At 31.4% G+C, this 16,459-nt stretch overlaps 1 protein-coding gene across 1 annotated transcript in view; it reads right to left on the bottom strand.

Moving 5' to 3' along the window:
• LOC107360066 (neuroligin-4, X-linked-like) overlaps nucleotides 1-14,489 on the bottom strand; it is a 51,479-nt gene extending 36,990 nt beyond the window's left edge. Inside the window, exon 1 of the mRNA XM_015926688.3 lies at nucleotides 12,490-14,489. Coding sequence (XP_015782174.1) covers nucleotides 12,490-13,111 — 622 coding nt within the window. The 5' untranslated portion in view covers nucleotides 13,112-14,489. The remainder of the gene's footprint in view (nucleotides 1-12,489) is intronic.
• Between the last annotated feature and the right edge of the window lie 1,970 nt (nucleotides 14,490-16,459).

Here is a 16,459-nt window from a genome sequence, read left to right as displayed (position 1 = left end):
TTTTTAATATCACTTTTAATAATATCTATATTCATCGAAACATTTTTCATCAATTGCTGAGGGCATTCCCAGCAAATTTGATAAGCTCATCAGTAACTACTTTCAACTATAAAGAATAAAAACTTGTGCATGCATGAATCGTAAATGACTTTCAAATAATATCCATAAATTGGGTAAAGGAATGACCTGAAAGCGCCAAGCTACTTAGGATTTCCAATGTTGTTCTGGTGTATAAGTCGTGGGTTCTGCAGTTTCAATCGTTTGTATTTGCTGCGCAATCACATCTTGAATTTTTTCGTGAAAAGCAAATGAGCAAAAAGCTAATAATGGTGCAATACATGGTGTACGAAAATGTCAGACAGAGGAATAGAAGAAAATGTTAATTTCCTGCTGCTGATTAGCATCCGAATAATCATTAACAAACACCTTGTTTGAAGGCAAAATAAATGTGCATCTATTCAATATCCAAATAATATCAATATCTTTTCACCATCTTTTAATTCATCTTATCAATACTCTTGGACATTTTTCTTGGGTCATCACTGAATAATTTTCTCCTTTCTTCCTTTCATATTCTCTTTTGTCCATCAATACTAATAAGTTTTTTTTGTCATTTCGTCTTTTCTCTCCTTGTTTTATTCCTTCCAACCAAGTAATAGGAAACATTTTCACACTTCATCCTGATCAAGTAAACATGACGATAAGCAAAAACTCTAATACATCATTGGAAATGATTCAATGTTGCTTTATCATTCAATATTTGTCCAACCATTATTATTATTCCAATTAATAGATGTCTGTTGATGAGTTTTACTTGACCATGTTTGATGGACAAGCATGATAAACAAAGTTCAATAGCAAATTTTCAGAAGCATAACTATCTGGTTCATCTTGTTACCTTTTGCTCCTTTAATTCTGGTAAAGGTCATTTATAAATGTTACACGAAATGGTTTACCAGTTTTTTGATCAAACATTGATTCGACTTTATCACATGAAAAGAGAAGGAAAAAAACAGGGAAAAAGTGAGAAAAAATCAAGTAGTGAAAATCTCATGAGTCTAATTTAGCAAAGAAAATGAAAAAATTCTGACTGATAATGATAATGATGTTGAGAGACGAAAAGTAATGAGCAGAAATGTTCAAGATTTAGCCTTTTCTTTCGACCCATTTGATGCACTAAATTCAATGCTAGACAGTCAATGATCCAGCACAAAATTGGCTTGTTCAAAGAGCCTCAAACAAAGAGCTTTTCAGGTGAGAAATGAAGCTATTTTTTTCATGATAAAAGTTCCCTTGTTTCATGTCAACCATTGAAAGGTAAATTGCTTCTGACAATTTAATCCAATTGCGCTGACCGTCATGATTGAATCAAGGTTTATCCATCTTGAAATTTGAATATTAATTCGCTAGTAAAAAGTAATTGATTAAACCCTTTTCTGGTTACTTGTGTTGTGGCCTTTTTAAACAGTTTTTTGGCTCGAGTTGATGATGATGCAGTATGAATAATGATGATGAAGGTTGAAGGTAATTTGACTAGAGTTGAAGCAGAATCACAGGCAACGAGAAAAGTCTCAATGTTCAGTGTAAACTTGATAAGCTTTACTTCGTCATTTCCGTTTTCCGTTCAACTCTTTTCTTTCTTTTCCCTGCAATTTCATTTTCTTTCTCATGTAATTCTTTACTTTTTTTCTCTTCTTCTTATTCTCATCAAACTTATCTCACAATCTTATTCTTTACTCCCAGCAATTCTCTAGTCACCCAATCTTTACATTATCATCTTTTATCGTCATGGTGATTCTACTCGTTTCCACAAGATTATCATCTTTTTATCTCTTGTGCAATTGTTAAGTCTCATCATTTTTATATTTATACAACATGAAAGAGATATAAATGTTTCTGGTTTGGTTGGAAAAACCGGAAAAGCTGAAACTCGAAAAATGAAAGGACAAGAAAGGAAATAACCAAATTGAGATCATTTGACATGAAAAGTTGCATTGAAATTTTTCCAGTCGAAAATTTGGGGAAATCGAAAAATTCCAATTCACAGACATGTCATGGCTAATTATCATGGCAATTCATTGACAGAACAAGGTTGACAAAGATTGATGATTGCAGCAGCAAAGTGTGTGCACAAAATGTAAGGTCAAATGTGAAATGTATTTCGATTTCAATTTTTTTCTTCTTTTTTTCTCTTCGAAACTTCATTCAGAAAGATTGATTTCTGTTCAAGTTAACACTTTTTTTTCCTTGTTAAGTTTTCTTTTCTCACTTTTGTATTTACCTTTCAATAACCATGACCATTCTGTGTATTTGCATAACACTTGAAAAGTGTTTGAATAGTTTTTTCCTTTGGTTCAACTTCAATGTGAAACACTAAATAAACTGTCAATTGTTCAATGTTTCATTCAATCATTTAAATAACTTGGTTGAGAAGATTTTTGGTCAATAAAAGTCAATGAAAGGTTAAAAGTTTTCCAATCTTTCTTTTTGTATCTTGAATGAGCTTGAATGATTTTGGTCAGCCTGGGTTTCAAGCTGCAAATTATGTCTGTAAAATTGCCTAAAGCCAATTTCCTTTTCTTTCCAATTTTCAATGAAATTCATTCAGCATGATGATTAGAGCTTTTCAATGTGGTCATGTTGAACCAATTTAAATGATATAACCTGACAAGTCGAATGAGCAACTCGTTACAGTTAACAAGTTACCTTGAAGGGTTCAACGAAAAGGCTTGCAATTTGATAATCTCATCAGTTGACATCAGTACAACCTTCAACTCTTCATTTGATTTACCAATGGATTTACAATTAAATTTACATTTCAAAGTGAAATTGGAAATTGAAAGAACTTTTTTCTTCTTCTTTTTCTCTCTCTTTCCATGGCAATAATTATCATTTTAAGTGGAAAAAATTGAAAAAATGTTGGAGCAATTTGTTCATCGAAATTGTTCCAAATTGGTTGAGTTTAATCAATGCTGATGATCAGTAAATGGTAATCATTTTTACAGTCAAATTTGTGTCGAGCTTGAAACAGGTTGACATTGAATTAGTTTTTTTGCTTCTTTTCGCATTCATCATGAATATTCGGTTAATGAACTGGGAGTCTTTTTTATCAAATGGAAATGTTGAATGGAATAAAGCAGATTATAAACAATTGTGCTCTTTATTTATCTTGAGATATCAAACTGAATCGATTTGAGTAAATGGATTGTTCACAGTTGGACAAGTTGAGACATTTTTAGCTTCTCTTGAAACGGAAACAGACAGCGAGAAGAGAAGTATTTTTATTGATAGATTGATTGAGTATCAAAAAGATGATGGGAAACAAGCTGCTAAATGAATGGTGTAATGATACAAGTGGAAATGGCTGGGAGTGAGAGTTTCATGGATGGAAGGGAACAGAGAATAAAGAATTGGAGAAACGCAAAAGCTGAGATTACATTGAAACTGTTTTCCATTGAGAGGGACATTGCAGTCAAGGAAATTCATGATAACCTGTCGAGTAGAATAGGATTCAATGATATTTCATTGGAAACGATGAGTAAATATTGTTAAAGAATTTTTTGTTTCAAAACAATTTGAAAATGAGATGATAAAGGATGAAATATTTTATGGTTAGAATGGCAAGTTGTGAAGGGAAAAAAGCTTTTCCTGGATCCTTTGAGAACTGTTCATCACTGCCTTTTAGGAGAAGCAAAGATGAAGGGAAAATTGCAAGATGATCAAGTAGAAAGAGTGGAAAATGAGGAAAAAAATCAGCTTTTGTTGAGACTGAAAACTGAATCAATCAGAAATCAGATTTTTAATAAACAATATTCTTACTAACCAAACAGTTGCAGGATTATCATCAGTGAAATGTTAAAATTTTCATCTACATCAGTAAATCTTTTTTTTCTGGGAAAAAATGGTTCGAACCAAGATGCCAATGAGAAACAAAAATAACAGCAATCGTATGACAGCTCAAGAAATGCCCAGTTTTGCTGTGCACCAGATGTTATGGCACTATGGGTGCAGTTGGCTGATCCAGTTTCAACTTACGTATGACAATAGAACTGAATATTTCAAAACTGATCTTGAATCGTGGACGCGTTTCTCGTGTTTTGCTTAATACATCATCATGTAAACATGATTGAATTTGTTTGTATTTGCTTGAGCTTTTTGATTAAATTATGGCAATAAAAATGTCAACAATCAATTCGTCAAGTTGCTTTCAACAACATTTAATTATTGATGTTCAATATTCCTATTTATATTGTCCCATTTCACCCTTTAATCAAGTTAACAGACAATGAAGAAGCAAAACTATCTCACTGAATGGATAATATCAGTTGGATAATGATGTTAACTTGATGAATGAATGATCTAAAAGCATAACAAAAAAGGTAACCAGTCAATTGTTATGCCAATAATAATAAAATCATTCAAGTGAATTTATCTTTTTATTGGCAACGATTTATTGTTATTATTATGTGCTATTAGTATTATTGTCATTAGCATTATCGTTTCTTTCCCTTTTTTCACTCACAATAAAGTAAATCATCAATGAATAATCGTTACGATTTCCACTTATCATGACCATATCATCACCTTCACTAATCATTATAATCATTAAATGGGAAAGAAAGAGGCGAAAAGGTTGATCAAAAATGCTGCCGAACAATGGTCAAAGTGAAATAAAGATGAACAACAAAGAAGGTTATTAGTTAATTAAGAAATCATTTTATAGGTTTTTGAACATAAAATGGCCTTCTTTTCACTTCTATAATCTAATGATGGACAATTAAGTCTTCAAGTTGCGTATTATCTCAATAACAATAGATACAAAGAGAAGACCAATTTGCTCCTAAAACCAAATTGGTCAATTACAAGTTTAAAATTCAAAACAAGTTGATGAATAATTTTCAAAATGAAATCTGATTTTGTTTTTGAGGGAAAAGAGATCACTCAGTTCGCCAATGTTTCGAATGAAAAAAAGATCGACTCGGCTAGATGGTTATCTTTATTGGGTGAAATCGAAGACAGCGTTTCTACGATTCAACAAATCGATCGTGCATAAAACATTCAACTCAAACTTGCCAAGCATGAAAATGCAAGTTCAAGATTCCCTGCCAAGTCCTGTTAATAGTTCTATTCGTTTAGCAAATAATATTCAATTAAAAATTTATCGACTCCTTTTGTGACTAAAGTTGGATCAACAGGATACTTACGAAACTAAATGAAATGAAATTTTGACACAAAACTCAAAAATTGACCAAAATGTAGACTTTTTGTTGATGAAAAGACACAATTTGAATGAAATTGTGTTGAAAAGTAACAATTTTGCCGGCATTTTGAATGGCAAATGTTGACAAATGTTGATAATGTTGAGTCTAACTTGAAACTTTTTCCATTGTTTATCCCATTGTTTCATTGGACTCATCAAGAGTTGACATGAAATGTCTCATTGAATCGAGTTGACAAGAAAACAAAATGAATGCTCTTTTTGTTTCTCTTCATTCAATTTTCAATTCTCTCCATTATTCCTTGTCTTTTCCCTTGCTTCACTTGTCCTTCCTTCCCTGTTCAGATTATCATGGAGAGTTTAGTTTGTCTTTCCAGTCTTCTTTTCTTCTTTACTCTTCACCAGAATCAATCCCTTACTCTCTCTCTCTCTCTCCTTCTTACCCTTTCAATGAATATGTTATCACCAGTTATTCACAGCATTTTATTCAGATTCCTGTCTCATCAGTTTCAGCATTATCAATCGATTGAAACCAATTAAATAAGGACACAAAAAGTCACTTATCATGTAGAAAAATGTTGCCACTCTTTACCTTACAGAGAAACCCTGAAATCTGAACCATCTTTAACATGATTGTTTTCCTTCTTTTCATCCTTTTTCTCCTTCTTTTCTCGCCACTTTCCCAGCATTTTGCTGACATTCTTCAGATGAAAATGGATTGTTTCACTTCTGTTGTTGTTTCTGATTAGTATCCAACTCTTCAACATTTACTGATCAACTTTGAACGCAGTAAACTCACATTTTTCAGGTAACCTTGTTGGCTGTTAAATTGGTTAACCTGACAAACAAATTGGTTTCTCATGCAATGAAAAAAACAGAACCGAAAAAGAAGAACAAAAAATGTCGAAAGAATAAAATTCACTTTTCTCCATCTGAACTCGATTCAAGTCATTATGTTGAAATAATCTGATTATGAATAAAACAGATAATTATCAGTTTTCTTATTTCAACTTATTTTCCCTTCGAATCAACTAATACGATAATTTGCCAGAATAACAGTCATTTCTAGATAATTGTATTATTAAACGAAAAATAAGTGCCATTTAACGAATCAACTATTAAAATGTCGAAAAATGAATATAATTATCAACTCGAAAGTCACTTATTACATAATCGCTACAAAAGTAGAATAGAAATCGAGATTTTTTTCTAATTTCTCAAATTCTTGCACAACTGATGATTACCATGAATTTGCAAAGACTTTTTGAAGTTTCAATGTTGGAAGAAAGAAAAGAGCTGAAAGTTCCAAGTTCGAAAATTGGGGAAAATTCTTTTTACCATTAACCAGGCCGATAATTCATCAAGTTGAAAGGTTTATTCCAAAGTCAAACACTTATTGATTCTGATTCTGGTTTCAATTATGCTGTTGATCAATCAACTAATTTGTTATCACATTTTCACTCCCAGTCTGTCAGTTTCAGAAGAACAGTTTTGTCTCTGAAATCAAACAGAAAATTTTGCTTGGAATAATTTTCTTAATTGAAATTGCCTCTCAATTTATCAAAACATTGAACATTCATGTTGAGAGATTGCATGCAATTTCAATGTTTGAATGAAAATTGATCAATGATTTATCTTGATGAACAAATGTGCAAACAAATTCAAGTTGAACTCGAATATTGACTCGACTTTGAATATTCATTTTTTTTCTTCTTTTTTTACTTTTTCTCTTTTATCTTCTGTTTGTTAACATTTCTTGTGTTGATTGAATTTGATCAATTTTTAAACAAATTTGATTGAAAAAAGAGAAAAAAGATGAAAAATTCAATTTTCTTTTCAATTTTTCTTTTCACAGTTATCATGACTATAAATATCATGGAAAGATAAACATAAGTTGAAAGTTTATTATTGAGATTAGATGAAAAGTGAAAGTATATTTATATTTAATATCAAAACTGTAACTTTTCAGGATAAAATTAAGATTAAACTTCCGGTTATGCTGGAGGCTTTGTGATTTCATGTTTGCTTTTATATTTTTTGCTGCTTCTTCACTTACTTTGCATCAACATAATAAAGTCAATTCTCGACTGAATTCAATTTTTTATTTTAATACCTAATCAAAGTGTAATCACACAGAGAAAAGGTTGTGACTGAAATTCATTCATGTTCAACATTTATTTATCTTCTTTTATGGCGAAGAAAAGAAAAGATGAAGATTTCTCCTTTTTTGTCGCAATACTCTTTACTTATTATTTATTTTTTCCAGGTAAATAATGATGGCGTTGATATGTATATGAAATTAGGGATAAAAAAGTGAAATTCATATAATGGCTTAAAGGGCTGGGTGAAGCGAGTTTATTTGGTGGAAATGTCATGAAAGTGAATTCTGAAATTGTCAAGCAGAAGAGTCGAGAAAATGATTGAGTTGCATTTGAAAATAAGAGACAAAGATGGAGTTTTGATCTAGTCTGTCATTGTTGATGAACTTTTGAATGTTATGAAGAGAGTTTTCATGATGAATTCATATTCTGTTGCGAATCGCAAAATCTGTTTTTCCTTCTAATTCAATACCTGTCCGCACTTTGAATTCAAGGGAAAATTTGGTTTTTGTAGAATTTTTACATTGGGGAGTACCGACAAGATTGCAGGTCCAGAACAAACCAGCCTTTATGTTCGGTAGTATTTTGCCATACCTGTTTTGAGAAGGAAATAACTGTCCGAGGAACAGATTGGATAGACGTGCTGAATCGATCCCGAAATTGCGTAAGATCAATACTCAACCGTTATGGTTTACCAGATAGAGTGCCCATAACTGGTAATAGACTAACCTCATTGAATAGTTTACTTGCAAGTACCTATTTCGATTGGCAACCTCTTCTCGATTCGTTGCCCCGTAACATAGTGACACTCTGTGATGAAAACTGCTTGAGTTTTTGTATTAATTCGCAAAAACTTTAATTATTGCACATATTTGAGGATATTACGACCTAAGTTCCTTTATGCTGATGTTTGACTCTTCCATACTCTTTTTACGAAAAGATAGATATATAGATATTTAATGTATAGATCAATAAAGAGTTACTTACTTCTGATATAATTGTGGAGTCAATATTGTCATCATAAACCCATTTCTTACAGTCTGCAAATTTTTCAAATTTTTTAGCACTTTTTAACGGTTTATTCTATTCGCAAAAAAGGAAACCAAGGAAGATGCCCAATAGATCCAAATGACTGTCGGATTCAGTTATTAAACGCTCATTTGGTTTCAATGAATTTTCAATACGCGAAACATCACTTTAAGCTTGCGTTAATTGCGTTTACAAATGCATGCAAGCAAGTTAAGCGCTCATTATGAGCAGAAATACACAAAACCAGAAATCAGTTGAATTTTTCGCGTTTTCTGCTCGTCATAGCAACACTACGCGAATATTTTCTGCACAAAACTTTTAGCTTTGAAGCGCCTGTAAATTTCATTGTAATTGCCACATGTACATAATTACATGAAATTCATGTGAATGTGTTAATTTACGCTATTAAATAGCTTTAAAAAACGTGTAGTATGGCCTTAACTATGTAAGTAGTTTTTCTTGCATTCCTTAAGCACGCTAATTGCTATCTTTTTTTACTAAAACTCAAGTTTATTCATTCACTTTTATGTTACAGGTCAAAGTTGACATTTAATTTACATTCGTTTACCAATTTGAGTCAATTCGTGTCAATAAGTTATCCTAAAGGTAAATATCATAAACAATATGAACTCAAACAATTAATTTGAATTTTCTGTATTATACTTTTTTCATTACTTATACCAGGTATAAACATGAAGTGCTCATCATGCTGGGGATTCATCAACATAAAGGATCAATATTATTTTGATAAACAGTTGAAATTTCATTGTGAAGCCTGTTGTGGTGCTGATGCTCATCAATCAGCAATTCAGGAATTGATGAAGTGCGATACCTGCGACTCAACTGCTCGTTGGACATGTTTATGTCATTTCATGAACCATTGCAACTCATGTTTACTTCATGTTCATGAAAATGGATTAAATAACGGCATACAAAGGTTATTTGCTAATTCGCATCTGATTTGCGAGGAATGTAATTTAATTACATCAGATTATACAAACAAAGAAAATGGTAAAAATTATGCTTCGCCTGTTTCAATGCCAATCATAGAGCATCATCTTGTGAAAAGATGAATAGTGAAAAAAGCCAACATTTCCAAACTCTTAGACTGCATAAATAATTTAAACGATAGAAGTCAAATGAATGATGTGGCCAAAAAGATTACAATGCTACAAAATTTTGTCAGTCATCAAGATGAACAATTTGAAAAAATAAAGCAATATGAGGAAGCAAGGAGATCTAATTGTAATCTAATCGAGAAGTTGTGAGAGGAAATGATGAAATTGGAGTTTTTTTCATTGTCGGATGATCTTTCATATAAAGCAATTATTTTTCGCAAATATTAGCAGATGAACGTGTTAATGTCAATGTATTTGATAATCTTTTACCGGAACCAGTCAATGAGGATAAGATGAAATTGAAATCAATTGAAGTTCAATTCAAAGTTGAAGATGTCTCCTTCACTTACATGTAAGTGAATCAAAATTGCAAATCACAGGTAAAGGTGCGTTGTAAGAATTGAATATCCAAGGTATAACAATATTCGATTTTTATAATCCTGACAATATTCAATTTTTGAAAAATGAAGTTAAGAGTCAAAGTTACCCACAAATTGTCAATTTCATTGCTCCATATTGTACTTTCGCATGTGTATAATAATAGCGCCTCAATATTGACTTTTCAAATAACATTAGAAGCATTTTATGATTCAAGCAGGAATAATTATATCCATGATGTACACGAAGCAAGTTTGCCCAATACAGCAATACAAGTGGCTAGTCATTTCCTAGGTCATATTACTTGAGAAGAGGAAATAAACTCGTCATTCATATTCATTACAGTCAACATTATTTTAATAATAATGATAATAGTCTTTACATTGAGCCGATCAAATAACGTTAAAACATTATTACAAAGGTTTAGATTGTTTGGGTAAACAGAACATTGATGAACAAAAAAATGAATGTTGAATCTCCTGAGATTTTTATTCCATTCACTTAACCAATTGCAATTATATTTACATTAATGATTTTTTGTAAAAATTCATTGCCCTGAAATGGAATTTTGAAAAGCAAATACTAAAGAAATGATAAAATAAAAAGTTTACTCTTCAAGTGTAAATCAATGGGTAAATTTGCGAGAGAGTAAAAAATGTATTCAATGTTTTTCCATGTAATGTTGAATTTAGTGCTCATCACTTTCATGGAAAAAATTGAAACAAATGGCAAAAATGAATAAAAATCAATCGATTTAATCATCACTTTTGTTCTTGTTTCCATGAAAGCTGTTTAAACCATTGGCTGGAAAAGATATTCAAGATTTGCATAAAAATGTTATCAAAGTGTTTTCACTGAGCCATCATTATCAGGATAAAAATGAGTATAATGGTTGAGGAAACTCCTTCTGTGGACATTTGCTTTGAATATAAAAAGTTGAAATATGAGGATAATGATGATGAGAATGGATGATGAATAGATGGACAGAGTATATTGATGGTGAAATGGCAAGAACAAAGTTGATTTATCAATTCCAAGTGGAAAGTTGTCCTTATTTTTGCGCTTCACCGTCAAACTGACAAACGATGAATTGAAAAGTACAATTTTCAAGATTAATCAGAACTTTTCAGCTTTTTTCAAAGCTTTCCTAACTTGAAGCTTCAATCTTAACTTTACATGTCAACAGGAAAACAAAAGATTTTGAAAATGAAGCAACCATGAAAAATTAACTTTAAAATCATTTTTTTCCTTCTCTCAACCTCATGGTCATCATTGGAATCATGATCATGAAAATGAGAACAAATGGCAAGTTTTATTCAACAGAAAAAAAAGTTTACTTCACTTGAATACATTGGAATAAATAATGAATTTAATTTTGACAGAAGAGAATGTTTTTGCTGTGGAAAAATTTTCTCCAGTTTTTTTCACCAGCATTTCAATGCATTGGAATTAATCAGATAATAAAATCAATGTTTCATGTTTAAAATGATACATTTAGTTGACAGTTTTTTTCAGTTTCAATAAAACTCTCGTCGGATTAATCGCTGAACAGGAGAAATAGTTTTTTTCTTTGAAATCAAATTGAAACATGAAATTGTTCAAGAGGTTTAGTTGACTGTTGGAAGTATATTTATCATTATATTTGGATAAATTATTTGAATTTGGATTCGAGCTTAACTTTAACTTTTCAAGCTATTATTACCTTTTCATTTTGAGCTTTCTTTTGTTGCTTAAACATTACCTTTGGTTAAAGTTATTGCGACAGGTTTACAAGATGAATTGATTCACTTGTATTCACTTGTACATTGAATATCGATAACACATGATCGATCTGTTTCTTTACTGTTTCATGGAAAGTTTAACTTGGAAAAATAATGACAAAGATAATAATAGATTATAGCAGCTTCTTATTTGTCTTGATTGTGTTTCATTGGATAAAACATTTGAATAGTTTCTGGTTACTTTACGTTCGATATTTTTTTTGTTCATCTTTAAGGATTGTCGAGTTATCAAATGAATTATGAAATTTCAAGTTGGATTGAATCACAAGAAATTTTATTTCCACAAAAAAAATAATGTCAAGCTAACAATGTAAGGCATCTTAGAGTTGCTTAGCAGTAGGGATTTAAGCTCTATTATTGATTGGCAAGCTTTAGGTTAGATTAGGTTAAGTTTGGTTTTAATGAACAACCCGTTTAAGGTAAAAACGACTCAATGAGATTAATCATTGCTCATGGTTCTGTCACATTCCGAAGTTGAAAAATGATTGAAATTAACTGAAGTCAAAAAATCTTATTTTTTTAACTCATAATGAGTTAAAAGCTTTATTTAAACATCAGCTGCGTCTTATCAAATACAGTCAATGTCTTGTTACCGATAATAATAAAAGTTTGCCAACAATTAAAGGAAAATAATTGTGTCATTATTACAATCGAAGTTTTCTCATGAAAAATTACTGTTTAGATTGTTCTTTCATGGAAATTTTCAACCTAAATCTTTAGTTTAATGAATGCAAAGAAAATTGAATTCAATAGTCTTTATGTGAGTTGAAAGACTTTATTAGATTTCCTATGTAATTGGAGTTTTTGCTTTCAAATTATCTGATTATTTGTTTTCTCATTTAAAAAGTTAAGCATTCTTGGCTTACCTTTTGGTAAAGGCAGGTAAACATTTAGATAGAGACAATCTTCACTTTGATTGGATAGATGTGGGATTATCCTTGAAAAGTAGCCATAATTTCCTCTCATGAGATTTTCATTTGAAGGTGAATCCTTAATGTTACCCTGAGCATCAAAGGCTTTGGGTAACTTTTGTGGACACACTGGCTGGTAATGGTTAACCAGTCTCGTCCCACGCCAATGAGCTGGTGTCACTGGAGGCATGAAGCGAAGCGAGTTGACTGGTGGTGCAGCATAAGGTACTCCAAGAAAGGCTTCAACTGAATTCAACAGACGATAACCTTTCAAAGGTGATTCAGGTGTTCTGTCAGAGGCAACATTTTCACTTGAAGAGGGCGACTGTAAAGATGATGGTGAGGAACCTGGTGAGGCAGGTGAAGACACTGAAGTAGTTGAACTGGGTGATGATGATGAGGGTGAAAGTGATATAAGTATGCCTTGAAGGAAACCATACTTAGTCTTCACTTTCCTGGGTGACAAAAGTTTATCAAATTCATTACTATCAACATTTGGCTCGTTGACCGAATCACAATTAATCCAAATTGAAGTTGATGAAAGGTAAAACATGATGACAAAAAGTTGACCTTTCATGATAAAAGCACAAGAATCAAGAAAAAAGTTGAAAAAATGTCAATTCACCAAACACACTTCACAATCACATTGAGAAATCCCATGTAAATGATGATGAAAAAAGCGTTGAACTTTAAATTGATTAGCAATCCAAGGATTGAGCTTGCATTTGAAAACATTTAACCTTTACCTTTGAACAATAAACAGCTCGACAAAAAAGCTTTACAACTTGAAATGTTCATATCGTTGAGTTAAAGATGGTAAAGAGAGCAAGAAAATATGATGATAATGATGATGATCAAGAGAAGAACATTTTTTTTCCTTTTCATTAATTTTACTTATTCCATCTAATATTTCCTTCTTCTTACCTTAATAAAGCTTAGTTTGCTTCTTGCTTTTTTATACTCTTTTTTATCGTTTTATTAGATGTTGTTGTTGGTTGTTGATGATGATGATGATGTTACAGCAACTATTGTTAACATTTAAGGTAAAGGTAATAACGTCTTGACAAATGATTAGCTTAACATAGCTACGAAAAGAAAAGCTAAGCTCAACTAACAAACCTTCATATTTCTTTCTAATTTCATCATTCAGTGACTGAGAGAAAAGGTGAAAAATGAAAAGACGAGATGAACAGGGAATCGACAAGAATGAAAGATTTAATTTTTTCCTCTTTTTTTCGATGTTCAGTTTTATCCAATGGTTTTGCAAGTTTCACTGATGTCACTAATCGTTATCGAGTCCTTCCAGTCAGCAGATCACTTTTTGGAAACATTTTCTTTTCACATTCTTACATGAACACACATTTACATGTGAAAAAATGTTACTCTTTTTTTCTGGTTGACGAAGACGAAATCAATATTATGATAATATGTTGACTTGGCATTGGCTATTTCATCAGTTTTGTATTGTATTCAATCTATTTTTGCTCTGCATTTCCCATTTGTTGAGCTTTTCAACTTTTTCCTTGATTTGTTGCCTTTCAATATTTTTTCATAACTTTTCCTTCCAATTCCAATGGTTTTATTGATTGTGTGATAAAAACTTGCTTCTATGGATTCAGATTAGCGTGAAGAGAGTAAAAAAAGTGGCACATTTGAATGTAAACATTGAAAAATACATTTTTCTTTTTCTTCTTTCTTTTTTATCTATTTGTGTTTCCAAGTGAAAAAGCTATCAACATTTACAAAGATCCTTTTCACTTGTATCCTTTTTGCATTTCAATGTTGCTGTTGGTTTGGTTTGTTGATGATGATTATGATGAGGATGAACAGTCGATGAATGCGCTTTCAATTTACTGATGATGATGTTAATGATAGGGAAACACACAAGGATACATGAAAAGGAATGGAAACTTTTCTGGATTTTTGTCTTCTTTACACTGGCCAATGCACAGGATAAAATGGGAGTGAAAAAATTGGTTAAACTTGAGCTTGGAGTGAGAGAAAGGAGTGAAGATTATATCGATAAGTTTAATGCGCATGATAAACTGTTAGACTCAGACAATTTTATTCTCAATGCACTTGTTTCACATCTTTATATTCAGAAGTAGGATAAGTATGATAAGAAAAAAAAGCAAGAATAAACTGTCCAATTAATTTCATGGGATTGGGTGAAAAAAAATAAAACCAAGGAAAGAAATGCATTAATTTGCCTGGGAATGAAACCAACTCGATAGATGAATTGGAAGGGAATGTTGCAAGAATGGCGAAATGTATTCATGATCACTGACTTATTTTCTTCTGAGTTTGGAAGTTGCTAAATCGACTCTAAATTTAACTAGACTCGACTTTTGATTCTTGGATTTCATGAGAGTTTATGGACTTCTGAAAAAACTTTGGAGCGAATCTAGTTCCTAACGTAGTTCGTCTTGTGTAACTAGTAGAATAGTTTTTCAGAGTAGACGTTTAATTTTGAAGAATTATTTTCAGTGTAAACAAGATTCTATTGGAGAGAATCTATCAAGAGATGTTAGTTTAATTCGTAAATTATGAGAAAGCACCAGCATTTAGTCAATGAGTTGGATTTGCAGCCGCAGTTCGATTAAAATTTTTGGTTTTTTGTGTTCAGTTTAATACAGTTCAGTAGTTTTCAACAACATTTATGCATTTTGTATGAGATTTTTTTTTGTTTTGCAGATTCGCTCAAAGTTTAGATGAAAGATTTTTAAACATTTATTTTGATTTCAATGGATTCAATCTTTAGTTCAGTTTATTTTCAATTGCCTTCCATGTGGGTATTCTGCAAATCAAAACAAAATGTTATAAAATTTTGAGTCAAGACAATTTACATTTAGTCTTGCTTTCGGGCAAGGGAAGGTGCCTAACCGATTTGATTGAGGAAATACTTTGATAGAATTTATAGAAGACGAGAAAAAATTCTGATAAAAGTTGATCTGCAAATGTTTACTTCAATTTCTATTCAAATTTTAAGTACTTTGAATTTGAAAATATCATTCACTGTGTCAGCAATGTCTTTGTTTTGGTCATTTCCTTGTACAACCAGCTCGCTTGATTAGACTTAAAAGTAGAATAAAAATTGAAGCAAACATTTTCAGTTCTTAAAAATCTGAATCACACTTCAGAATTTTTGCCTTATTTCTATCAATTTATCAAAGAGTTTGCTAAATCAAATCGTACAAGTAAGGCATCTTCCCTTGAAATGGATGCATTAAAGTTGTGACTAATTCTTGATTTATCTACCAGCATTCCCATTCCAAGGCCAATCGTAAGCAAATGAACAGCAACGTCCCTTGTAAGCTATTGATCTTGACTTTATTATTCAAACATTATACATTGTATGCAATAATTATGTAGATTGCAAGTAACATAGACAGTAATTGAGATCGTAATTTGATTCCATTAATAACTGAATAGAGTCAAATAGAAGCTATCTTGACATTAAATGATACTTTTTGTCAACACACAAGACTACAATGTAACTAAATTTGCAAATAAACTTTTCGAGGTAAACAAAAGATCGTTATGAAAGCGATCACTCAGATGGCTAAATAATGATTCAACTCTTATACAATCTCATTCTTTATGAGCAAATCAATCAAATCTTTTCTTTTGCCCACTAACCCAAGATTAATCCACTAATTTTAGAACTGAATTCGGATAAATTTGGAAACCAATTTACTACTGACGCCAATGTTCGTTACATCATGACATCACAATCAAAGCCAATCCAAGTTTCTTCTCACTCCAAACTATGTTAATCCATTGAGTTTTGTTTGCTTTTCATTTCAAGTTTATTACAATATTTATAATCAATTAATTCAGTTCAATCAACTTGCAGATGAAAGATGAGGGTTTGACTTATCAAAACTTGTGCTCTTTTCATGCATCAACACATCATCATTGATAG

Source organism: Tetranychus urticae, chromosome 2, assembly GCF_039701765.1.
Source record: "Tetranychus urticae isolate SD_2017Ah chromosome 2, NJAU_TeUrti_SD_1.0, whole genome shotgun sequence".
In the NCBI taxonomy this organism is placed as follows: Eukaryota; Metazoa; Arthropoda; class Arachnida; order Trombidiformes; family Tetranychidae; genus Tetranychus; species Tetranychus urticae.
Note: the sequence above shows the minus strand (reverse complement) of the source record. Positions and strands in the feature narration are given on the sequence as shown.